Source organism: Ambystoma mexicanum, chromosome 3q, assembly GCF_040938575.1.
Source record: "Ambystoma mexicanum isolate Mex_15411 chromosome 3q, UKY_AmexF1_1, whole genome shotgun sequence".
NCBI classification, from domain to species: Eukaryota; Metazoa; Chordata; class Amphibia; order Caudata; family Ambystomatidae; genus Ambystoma; species Ambystoma mexicanum.
In genome coordinates, this window is record NC_090926.1 from 611,654,777 (window position 1) to 611,667,484 (window position 12,708).

General features: G+C 52.1%; 1 protein-coding gene across 3 annotated transcripts in view; it reads right to left on the reverse strand.

Annotated features, from left to right (window-relative positions):
• The window catches only part of TMEM220 (transmembrane protein 220), a 371,482-nt gene that overhangs the window by 126,868 nt on the left and 231,906 nt on the right, over positions 1–12,708 (reverse strand). For all 3 annotated transcript variants that reach the window (XM_069654507.1, XM_069654506.1, XM_069654505.1), the window contains one exon: positions 7,652–7,711. In XM_069654507.1, coding sequence (XP_069510608.1) covers positions 7,652–7,711 — 60 coding nt within the window. The remainder of the gene's footprint in view (positions 1–7,651; positions 7,712–12,708) is intronic.

Sequence of the window (12,708 nt, forward strand, 5' to 3'; positions counted from 1 at the left end):
AGAGATGGCTGGAAATAAATGTAGGAACATATGAAGGTGTAAAGAGGGTTGTCAAGTATTGCGTAAACAAAAAGTTGCTGCCGGTCGTCTGGGATTGTAATAAAGTATCGATTATGTTATTGTCCTGTTTACAGTGCAAGTGTGTGATAGTAAAACTGCAGCCTTGCTATGGCACAAATGGAGAGGTTGGTCCGGCCTTAGTTATTTAGACACGGTGAGCTGCAACAATTGGTAGGTAGCTCACTGGTTGGGAGGGGAGAGGGGGCGAGCGGTAACCGACTGTTCGTTTTAGCCCATGGCGCAGCCCCGCAGGGGCTCCCTGCGCAAGTTCATAACAGGGCGTAGCGGGCGAGCAACCCCGCCCGCCTGTCGCCGCAAGGGCCAGGCGCAGCAAGTGGGGCCATAAAGATGGTCCCTATAAGTAGGGACTGCACAAGGGGAGCTGCCTATTTGTCGCCTCGTCCTCCTGCAGCAACTCTGCTTTGTCTCACCCAACCCACACTAACATGTAATTTCTTTGCAGGTTAGCTAATGATTGTGTTTTTGTCGCAGGCGGTAACTCAGGCAACCGAGCAGTGCCCAAACTAACAACCTCCCCGGTAACCTAACATGGCAGGGGCCTGTACGGTATAAAGAGGAGGTGCACCCCCCATGGTCGTCAGCTTCTAGCTTGGGCTGATGGAAAAGAAAAGGTTAACTGCACTCCCTGCAGCCCATCAGCAGCGGATGACAATGTGTTAAGCCCAGACCGACTGGCTCTGGGAGGCTCGGGGAGTGGTGACCTAAGCATGCTGGAAAGGAATGGACAAGTAAAAAAGAGCTGGCTGGAAATAAATGAAGGAACAGATGAAGGTGTAAAGGGGGTGCCAAGGAATGTGTAAATAAAAGGGTGCTGCGAATCGTCTGGGATTGTAATAAAGTATTGTTTATGTTATTGTCTGGTTTGCAGTGACAGTGCAAGATGTGTGATGATAAAACTGTGGCCTTGTTATGCCACAAATGGAGAAGTTGGTCTGGCCTCAGTTATTTAGACACAGTGAGCTGCAACAATTGGTAGGTAGCTCACGGTTGGGAGGTGGGGGAGTGGCAGGGGGGGGGTGAGTCGAGCAGTATCCGACTGCCCATGTTAAGAAGCCTTCCAAACTACCGATGTAATTCACTGTGCTCCCAGTTGTTTTTTGTCAGGTTTTATTAAAATAATACATTTAAATATTAAAATTTCTTTAAAATTGCCCATTATATGTCAATGGAGGCATGAGGAAGAAATGATTTACTACCCTGTGCGATGCTGCCTTGTTATGGTCAAAACACGATAAAGAAGGTATGGACACATGCTTGGGGGTGTTGTATATAGCAAGCACTCCGTTTAAGCGTGGGGGGGGGGGCCATCTATAACTCTTGTGTCACAAAAACGATATGAATTCAAAAACATCCCAGACACGAATGCAGGGTAATGGAAAGTGAATGCATCCATTTTTCAGCTTTCGGGTAGCTTGACATTACCCTTGCATGCAACACGAACCCCGAAATCCAGACACAGCAATTCCCGGACCCTGGAGATGCTGCTCTAAGTGAGGCGGCAGCCCCCTCCCCAATCTTCTCTACTGCTGTCCCCCTAACCCGCACGCGAAGCAGTATGGTCTGCTCTTTTTACTTTACTTTATTTCATTTATATTGCGCAACCATAAACCCACAGGTGTGAGGGCGCAGACAGGACAAAAAGGTCAAGCATAAAGGTAGATCTGGAAGCAGAAGGGAAGACTGAGGATCAAGTGCTGCTACTTGAAAAGGAAGGTTTTTAGGTCCTTCTTGAAGTTGGTCAGATTGACAGAGTATCTCAACCGAACTGGTAGGGTGTTCCAGATAGCTGATGCCGCAAAGGCGAAAGCACCCCATTGTGCTTTTTTGGTTTTGACTTTAGGCTGGTGAAGCAGGTTCTGATTGTTGGAACGAAGATTTCTGCCATTGGATTTTATTTTTATGTATCTTTGAAGGTAGGTGGGCATAATGCCCTTGAGACATTAAAAGGTAATGACCATGAGTCTAAAGGTAATACGCGCATCCACGGGCAGTCAGTGCAACGCGCGATGTGCCTCAGACACATGTGCTCTGTAGGCCAGACCCGAGATAACTCGGACCTCTCCATTCTGCACCACCTGCAGGCGACTAATGGTCTTTTTGCTTGCACCTGCTAGGAGGCTGCAGCAATAGTCCAGTTTAGATCCTATGATGGCACGAGCAATGGACTCTGCATTAGGTTGAGAGATAAGTGGTTGCATGTGGGATAGCAGTTTGATATAGTAGGTGGCCGAGGACACAGTACTAGCCACATAGGAATTCATGGTAAGCGATTGGTCCAGCACCACCCCTAAGATCTTTACTTTAGGAAGAGAGGGAATGAGAGCATCTCCCAGCTGAAAATGTTTATACGCTGGGTCTAGTTTAGACAAAATACTGTCAGAACCCACAACCATGAGTTCCGTCTTTCCTCGGTTTAGGGCAAGATTGTTCAGCATCATCCAGTGTTCGATGATTGCGAATATGCGATTTAGTTCTCTTTCATCCTGATTGTGCTGACCAGTGAGGGGGATGACACATTGCGTGTCATCTGCGTAATTAGAGAATAGAATGCCCTCCTGGGCAAGGTGGGCGAAGAAAGGGGTCATGAAAATATTATATATGCAAGGTGATAAGCTTACCAGACAATACACACAGATCATGCAGCAAGCAATTCACCCACTGAGATATCTCGCTGACCAGAGCATGCAGGGTGCTGGTTTCATATTTCATGTCCCAAAATGAAAGAGCGCAGGAGGTGGCCAGAAACTTCCCATAATTAAATTAAATATAATGGATCGGTTTGCTCCCCAATGCTTCCCGTAATCAACTAGTGCATATACATTGGTCCTTTCATGGGCAGAAAAATGTGGACAAATTAGAAGGTGGGAAAGCAGTGAAGCCTGAGTCAAGGGGATCAGGATTGAGGGGCTTTTAATGTGGGGACGGCAAGGGCAGGCGAACCGCTCTGCTGCCAACAGGGAGCGTGGAGGAAGCAGCAGGTGGGGGACGGGGTGGCAATGGGGGCGAGGCCGTGGGCAATGGGGGTGGATGAGTCTCTCGTGTGCGGGAAGCCCGCGGGAGCAAGCTGAGAGCGCAGGGGGCAAGTTGGGCACATGGGAAAAAGAATATAACATTGCACGAAAGAGCAGCAAGCAGCAGAACCATGCTGCCTGTTTATTTAATTGTGCGCCACGTGAGCACAACGGCGATATTGGGAAACTAAGGAAAACAGTTACATTACTATATGCGAAGGCATAAGACATGGCCTGCGGTCAAAACACTGTTCCATGCACATGTGTCGCATCAGTACTTGCAGCTGGTACAGGTAATGTTAGGCAGAATCCTGTGCAGTTCCCTTAGGGAGCACTACAAAAGATTAAGACTACAGGTATATGCAATAAATCCCCTTTGGTATCAGTCTGTACCACAAAGATTTAGTTGGTAGCTGTGGCTAAGCAGTCAGACTTATCTCAAGAGGGAGATGAGCAGTATTCAGGGTTTACACAATAGGACTACAATAGTATGGAACAAGGAAACACTGACCAAAGCTTTGTATCAGAAAGAATATATATATTTATTTTACACACTCTCATGTTCACACACAAATCACTAGTATTAAAGTAAGTTAAAACAGTCAGGAAAAGTATACACAACTCCCTATTTAAATTGAAGTTTGAGCAAGAGTGAAAACTGAGCAAAATGGCACAGTGTTAAACTAAGCAGAAATGGTACTCTAACAATTTCTTCAGAGGGCGGGAAAGAACAAGTTATACAGGTTAAACCTCTTAAACACACCAGCAACACTTCCCAATTGGATTGTGAACAAGTTAAGCAAGGCAGTACTTTAGCATCAACAATACTTTGGTGAAAACCGAGCAAAATGGCACTTCAGCAATATACAAAGGGGAAGAAAAGGTGGTTAGAAGAGTTTTAGGTGCACCAACACATTTCTTGATGAGAAACAATCTAGAGAAGACAGTTGTAACAGATTTAGCCAGAGTCAAGAGGCTTGTGCCAGAGTCAGTGGTACAAGGCAAGGTGCCTAGGTTTCAAAATGTTCTAGTAGCTGCAGTCAAGTCTTTGTTAATTAAAAAGGCGGTTGCAGGACATAGAAAGATACTGTTAGACGAAAAGGGGGCCAGCCCAGAAGGTAAGTAAATGATTTAAAACACCTTTAGCAATACCCAAAGAAACGGGAGGCCTGGCGGGACAATGTACCTTGAAAGTGGAAGAGGCGCCTGCAGTGGCGGTAGTTCCTGGCAGTTCCTGCAGTTCGGGAGATCCAGCAAAGGAAGAGAGGCTCTCGTCGTGGGTGAAGGTTCGAGTTACTGCACTGCCCAGGGATGAAACCAGCCGCGGTGCTGCCAAAACGGAATAAAAGGTACGCTCCTTTAATTCGCGGTCGTGGTGGACGGGTGCCTGGCTATCCTGTCTCCTAGTGCTTGCCACTGGCGATTCGACCAAGGCAGGTCCTGGAAGGCGATTGGCGAACTGGTTGACCCCACCAGCTCAAGGGAAGAAGACTCTTGCAGGTGAAGATCTTCTTGAGTCGTTGGAGAAAAGTGGTGAGGATCTGCAGCAGATCCTCACCACTTGGTTCAGTCGTTGCAGATGTCTTTGGCTCCTCTCCTCTTTGGCTTCTTAGTTCCAGTGGCGACGTCTTGTCCTCCAGTCCTCAGGACCCTGCTTTTATGCAACACGACCCCCATTCATACAGCCTAGCTGTCACTCTCACAGTGGGGTGGCTATCCTGGCCGGATAACCCCCCAGCCTATCAGGGCAGAGTGAGACTTGGGTTGCCTAAGTAACCCTGTCCAGGTTGCCTATCCCCCCCCTCACATCCTGTCTACCGGCGCCAAAAGGAGGGCTTCTGTGCAGAAGCCCGCCAAAAGGACGAACAAAGGATCCCCGACCTGGGTGAGGATTTCAGAGAAAGACACGAGGAAGAATTATTATTACAGTTCTGGCAATAAAAACCTACCGGAGTAAAGTTAATATTAAAATAAACCAGCGGTATGTTAGAGGCTGTCATTAAAAGTGGTAGCCTCGAACAATGGGAAAATCCCATAGGAAAATATTTGCGGTCGAATATTTACAGTAGTAACCACTGCCACCGGCCAGAAACTTTGGAGAGAGGGACTGTACGGTACCCCCTCGAAAATGAACACCAGGGAAAAACTATTAACCCTTCCCAGTACTTCCATAGTAAGATGGGGTGTACTGGTTTTGTTCATAACTATTGACTAATAAAGTCAATGGTAACTTTACATGCCCTAGGAGACAGCAGTCAGTCCCAGGGTGTGGAGTCTATTTTTGGGGGTCGCTACGACACCCCTGTGTTACGGCACAGAGGGTGCTGTGTAACACACATGTTGAAAAGATGATTCCTAGGAGGGTGAGAAAAACCCTGTAGCGCATAAGCACAAAAATAGGCTGAAACATACATCAAAATACAGCTAAGAGTGGGAAAAGAGTCTCATTCTTAGTAGGAGTAAAAAAACAAACCCCTGAAATTCAGCAAGCTGCTGAGCGACTCTATAGGTAAGGGAAATCAGCCCTAGAAGAGAATTCTCCCTAAAAGGTAACACGGTCTAAGGGACGCGGTCCTGCAAGGTCTGACGGGATAAGCAGAGACCCAATTCCGAAGAGGCAGGCACTGAACCGCCAAACAAGCACATGCCAGTGGACAGAAGAACGCAATCGTATTGAGGAACGTGAAACCTGCTTGCTGTCATCGATGTCTGTTCACCTGCAGATCACTACGCATCCCCAGTGATGAGTTAGACAGGTGACATTTTACAACACTGATGATTGGCACACTTACTGTGAACCAAACCATCAGTGGTCAATATCGCAGAGGGCGTCTGAAATAAACAGTATTTCGGTGGATTCATTGCAGAGCATTGCCAGTTGCCATGACAAACATGTTCTCTGTTGTGAATCCCCTTCCCATATATTTTACCTATAATATTTGTTTTGGGCTTATGGTGGTGCACCACCACATGTGTCAAAACCAAAAAGACTCATCGTGGGCGGCATGAGCAGAAGAGATGGTCGGTCAGGTATGGGTACATGTTTTAGGAGAAAGGGAACTGCCACGACAAACTTGGGCAAGTCTTGGGGGCTGTCCTGAAATCCAATGGAGAGGACCATGTAGTGGACACCATTCATCGCAAAAGGTGGCAAGGCCAAATTGGGATGTGGTGATAAGGGTTCTGGTGGTTGATGGAACAATCTAAATTCCCCTCCAGGAGCGAATACAAAATCTGGGTTGGGGTTGCCATATTGAACTTCTCAGGGGAGAAGCACAGCTGAAAAAGGACAAATCCAGGACGTCTTACCATTACTGTTCTACATCAAAGAGCCCCAACAGAACAGCTAATCCTAAATCTCATAAATGCATGTTAAGACGATGCCACGGCAGACTAGACATGCTGAACACCACTTTAAAATAACGTTTTTATGTACTGCATGAGGACCAGGGAAGTGGTGGGCCGACAGGCTCCCCATCAGCCAACACCCCGATGAGAAGTAAAGCGTCATATCGATTTTACTTCCTTCAAGCAGTCCTGTTTTGTGAGGAGTTGCTCAGATTTATGGACTCCTCATAAACAGCGTTATAGAAAGCATACAAATGCAGGATTTGGCAGCTGGCAAAGAAGAGACTTGGACGATCATAAATTGTGTGCAGACAATGAAGCCGAATTTGTGCCAATGCATGTACAACATATTTTAAAATAGAAACGGATTGCACCGTGTTAGGTGTTGAGAAAAAAAGCAATAGTTCAATTCTTTAATAGTTTGATTTTAATGTCTTGTTCTTTGGATTCAATCCTACTTTCCTTCACATGGATGCTTCACATAGTCACCAACACATGTTTCACTGTCATATGGACAGCCTCGTTAGGAGGGTGGTTTTTCACTTGCAGAAATAACAGTGAGAAGCATGTAGAGAGTAGTGGGTGACCCACATTTTCCACTAGCCATCATGTGTAAGGGGGGGGTAGTAGATACATCAGTGTACAATATCCGGCAGGCTGCGAGGCTGACGGACGACTGGGGACAATGCGAAGGCTGCAGTTAAGGAGAGCTAAGGCTGAACACATCTGCATGAATGAATTACTGCTAACAGGAAGTGGTTGGAAAGTACAGGTCCCCTGGAATGTGCAGGAACGTTTGTGGTTGATATCCTCTTGGAGGAACAAATCTCGAGTTATGTTTTTGTCTATATAGCTAACTTATATAAAATAAAAAGACAATTGTCTAGAACATAGATTGTACCCAATGTCACGCTTATTATGTTCATGTTTTTTAAGGGACTTGGAATGTGTTCCTTTCCAAGAGCACCCCCTTAATTCCGTTCTTTCCTCTTTAGTTTCACTGATCCCCAAAGTACTTCACACGCATTGTTTCTATGAATGTGTTCACTGTGAACGCAAACTGGGGCAAAGTGTATATTTTACTGCTGCCATCTCTTGCCCCGAAGCACATTGCATTGGTTCTAGTACTAGTGATAAAGATGAAGTGCAGAAGTGTGTGGACCGTAATATAAAGCCCCGCATTTAATTAATCATGTGTAAAAGAAACTTACTTTGAAGAACCGCGGCACAACATCATCCACACAGTAGCAATCAGTAAACCGGACAACTCCCTGTGTAAAAGAAACGTGTAGCGTTAAACTTGAAAAATGTGCATTATAAATACATTATTCAATCACAGATTAAGAAAGTTGGGGGAAAAGGAAGATATTAAAGTTACTAGAGTCGTTTTAGCCATTTCATAAGTAAGGTCAACTTAAGTCATGTGTCCATACCTAAACACATAAAAATGCAATTAACTGCAAGCAAAGCAGAAGTCATTGATTGTAGAGCACTATGTTCAATCCAGTTTAATAAAATAAAAACAAACCAGTATTAGTGTGAAGATGCATGTTTACATAGTGTAAGCCAACAAGGTGAATCATTCAGCAATGCATTTCAGAAGCACGGCAAGGCAAGAATACACCATCTCTTGAAGGCAGATCAATAGTTATTGCCCACCTTGGTGGAGGGCTGACCAAGGTACCCACCTGATTGACTGTTTTCTATAAGTGATGAGTCTCTTCTTAGCATATTTACAGGGTAATTCATAGAATTTCGCAGAAAAGTGTCGCAAGCGGCTGGCGCAGAGTGTCCGCGTGCGATTGACTGCGCCAGGCACGTGCGCTAAAACCGATTTCCGCGCACAGCGTATTCATGGATTTTAGGCTCCCAAACCAGCCGTGGCGCAGAGTATCGCAGCGACCCTGCAGCAGCGCCAGTAACGCCCCCAAGAACGCCCTCGCGCAAGGAAAAGCCATCAAAATCGCAAAATCATCGCAAAGGGCTGCGCTAACCCTGGACCAGTTTACAGGGCTGCCAAACAAGGAACGCAAAGCGGGTAACGTGCATATCAGGGGTACGCGTGAAGTTATACACGCGATTAGCCAGGGTACGTGTACCTCAGGGGTACGCGGGAAGTTTAACACGCGATTGGCCAGGGTACGTGTATTACAGGGGTATGCGGGAAGTTTTACATGCGATTAGCCAGGGTACGTGTATTACAGGGGTACGCGGGAAGTTTAACACGCGATTAGCCAGGGTACGTGTATTACAGGGGTACGCGGGAAGTTTTACACGCGATTAGCCAGGGCACGTGTATCACAGGGGTACGCGGGAATTATCACATGCGATTTGGCTGTGTACGTGTATTACAGGGGTACACGGGAAGTTTTACACGCGATTCGGCTGGGTACGTGTATTACAGGGATGCGATTTGGCCAGGTACGTGTATTACAGGGGTGCGCAGGAATTATCACACGCGATTTGGCTGGGTACGTGTATTACAGGGGTGCGTGGGAATCATCACACGCGATTTGGCTGGGTACGTGTATTACAGGGGTGCGTGGGAAGTCACACGCGATTAGGCTGGGTGGGTCCTCACAGGTGTTCCCTGTACACCCTCCACGGCCCCTGCAGGCAGCCTACAAAACAGGGGACTACCCTGCACACCTGCTCATGTCCCCCTGCACCCCCACCCCCCAGCAGTGCAGGGGCAGCCTCCACCAGGCCCCCACTCATGTCTCCCACCACCCCCACCCTCCCGCCACCAGGGGCAGCCTCCACCAGGCCCCCACCCATGCCTCCCACCACCCCCAACCCCCAGCAGTGCAGGGGCAGCCTCCACCAGGCCCCCAACCATGTCTCCCACCAGCCCCACCCCCCCGCCACCAGGGGCAGCCTCCACCAGGCCCCCACCCATGCCTCCCACCACCCCCAACCCCCAGCAGTGCAGGGGCAGCCTCCACCAGGCCCCCACCCATGTCTCCCACCACCCCCACCCTCCCGCCACCAGGGGCAGCCTCCACCAGGCTCCCACCCATGCCTCCCACCACCCCCAACCCCCAGCAGTGCAGGGGCAGCCTCCACCAGGCCCCCACCCATGCCTCCCACCACGCCCAACCCCCAGCAGTGCAGGGGCAGCCTCCACCAGGCCCCCACCCATGTCTCCCACCACCCCCACCCCCCGCCACCAGGGGCAGCCTCCACCAGGCCCCCACCCATGCCTCCCACCACCCCCAACCCCCAGCAGTGCAGGGGCAGCCTCCACCAGGCCCCCACTCATGTCTAACACCACCCCCACCCTCCCGCAACCAGGGGCAGCCTCCACCAGGCCCCCACCCATGCCTCCCACCACCCCCAACCCCCAGCAGTGCAGGGGCAGCCTCCACCAGGCCCCCACCCATGCCTCCCACCACCCCCAACCCCCAGCAGTGCAGGGGCAGCCTCCACCAGGCCCCCACCCATGTCTCCCACCACCCCCACCCCCCCGCCACCAGGGGCACCCTCCACCAGGCCCCCACCCATGTCTCCCTCCCCCCCACCCCCCCCGCCACCAGGGGCAGCCTCCACCAGGCCCCCACCCATGCCTCCCCACCACCCCCAACCCCCAGCAGTGCAGGGGCAGCCTCCACCAGGCCCCCACTCATGTCTCCCACCACCCCCACCCTCCCGCAACCAGGGGCAGCCTCCACCAGGCCCCCACCCATGCCTCCCACCACCCCCAACCCCCAGCAGTGCAGGGGCAGCCTCCACCAGGCCCCCACCCATGCCTCCCACCACCCCCAACCCCCAGCAGTGCAGGGGCAGCCTCCACCAGGCCCCCACTCATGTCTCCCACCACCCCCAGCCCCCACCATCCAGGGGCACCTTCCACCAGGCCCCCACTCATGTCTCCCACCACCCCCACCCTCCCGCCACCAGGGGCAGCCTCCACCAGGCCCCCACCCATGCCTCCCACCACCCCCAACCCCCAGCAGTGCAGGGGCAGCCTCCACCAGGCCCCCACCCATGCCCCCCACCACCCCCACCCCCCCGCCACCAGGGGCAGCCTCCACCAGGCCCCCACTCATGTCTCCCACCAACCCCACCCTCCCGCCACCAGGGGCAGCCTCCACCAGGCCCCCACCCATGCCTCCCACCACCCCCAACCCCCAGCAGTGCAGGGGCAGCCTCCACCAGGCCCCCACCCATGTCTCCCACCACCCCCACCCTCCCGCCACCAGGGGCAGCCTCCACCAGGCCCCCACCCATGCCTCCCACCACCCCCAACCCCCAGCAGTGCAGGGGCAGCCTCCACCAGGCCCCCACCCATGCCTCCCACCACCCCCAACCCCCAGCAGTGCAGGGGCAGCCTCCACCAGGCCCCCACCCATGTCTCCCACCACCCCCACCCCCCCGCCACCAGGGGCACCCTCCACCAGGCCCCCACTCATGTCACCCACCACCCCCACCCCCCAGCAGTGCAGGGGCAGCCTCCACCAGGCCCCCACCCATGTCTCCCACCACCCCCAGCCCCCCCCCCCGCCACCAGGGGCAGCCTCCACCAGGCCCCCACTCATGTCTCCCACCACCCCCAGCCCCCACCATCCAGGGGCACCCTCCACCAGGCCCCCACTCATGTCTCCCACCACCCCCACCCCCCAGCAGTGCAGGGGCAGCCTCCAACAGGCCCCCACCCATGTCTCCCACCACCCCCACCAGTGCAGGGGCACCCTCCACCAGGCCCCCACCCATGTCTCCCAACACCCCCACCCACCAGCACTGTGGGGCACGTGGCCAGCAGGCAGTCAGGCAGCAGCAGATGGCAGGTGGGAGCGTGCTCAGGGCTCTGGGGGGCAGTAATTTGGCCTCCTGGCCAGGAGCGTGGTCTCTCGTGTGTGAACGCGTGGACAGCCTGATAGGGAGTGAAATCCCACACGTCAGCAAAGGCCCTTAGCGCGTAAACCCGTCAACAGCATATGCGCGCCTATAGTCACCTGCACGTGCAGGAAATTGTTGCGTGACACGTCCCAGTGTCAAAGCGTGTGATTGGTGAAAATGGATCTACACGCAGAAGTGACAAAGCGTGTGATTGGTGAAAATGGATCTACACGCAGAAGTGACAAAGCGTGTGATTGGTGAAAATGGATCTACACGCAGAAGTGACAAAGCGTGTGATTGGTGAAAATGGATCTACACGCAGGAGTGACAAAGCGTATGATTGGTGAACGTACACGCCGCGTAAGTGACGCTGTACGTGTGGGCCTGTATATAAGGTACATGTAGAACACCATTTCCTTGTACGTGCTTTTCGTGGAGAGCGAGTGGGTGAATTCTGTACTTCTTGTCGTTTCACACGCGATTTACTTCACGGCGTTTCCAGTTCGTACTCCCTGTTACCTCTGACAGCTTTTTCTCTATTTTTCCTCTTGTACTGGTTTACCTGGGCCTGTTCCCTCAAACAGTGTCCCCTTCTACTGTTGTCCTGTCTTCTCAGACAGCGTACACATCTTCTTTTGGCGGGGGTTTAGCCAGCCAAACGCGCTCATTTTTCACGCTCTTTTACCTGGCAGACGGTGAGTCACGCACGTATCCAACTTCTGTGCTTGCCCCGTGTGTAGCCTACCCCTTCAGAGGTCATTCTAGGCTGCGTGTGACACGCATACGTTCATTCTTGTGTTACTGGGTGCCACAGCGTAGTGCAGGTTTTTCTTTCTGCACACGTGGTCTAGGAGGGGTTGCGTGCACGTCATCTCCCTTTTTTGGGCCTCCTGTGCGTTGCGTGACCCGTCATCTTTCCCCAGGGGTTACAATCAGCCGTGCTAGAGCACTAGGGTACAATTACCATCTGGTACCCAACCCCTTTGACCCCCAATTGCCCAGGACAATTGTCTACAGCCACTCCCATACGCACATTAATATCAGTGCCATGGCTGGGAGGCGAGGATTCCGTAAGGGTGGCAAAGGTGGAAGAGCCACAAGTGGTGGCCGTGGTGGATCCGGTAGGGGACGTGGTCGTAACTTGCAGGGTGAGCCTTTCCCCCCATGTGTGGAGGACCAGTCAAGGGCACCCATCATCCCCCCCCTCCCCCCCTCCCCCCCTCCCGTTGAGGCTGAAGTGGCTGACACCATCCATGCTCAGCCCTTGTTGGACCAGCCCATTGTGGCACCAGACCTGGCTGACTCCATGGCTGACTTCCAGGTCAGCAGGGCTACGACACGTGCGCTGGTGCACGTTGATGCCATCATGCCACGTGGATCTGGGGCAGCAAGGTCATCTGCTGCACCAAGGAGGCAGGGCGGAGAGGCT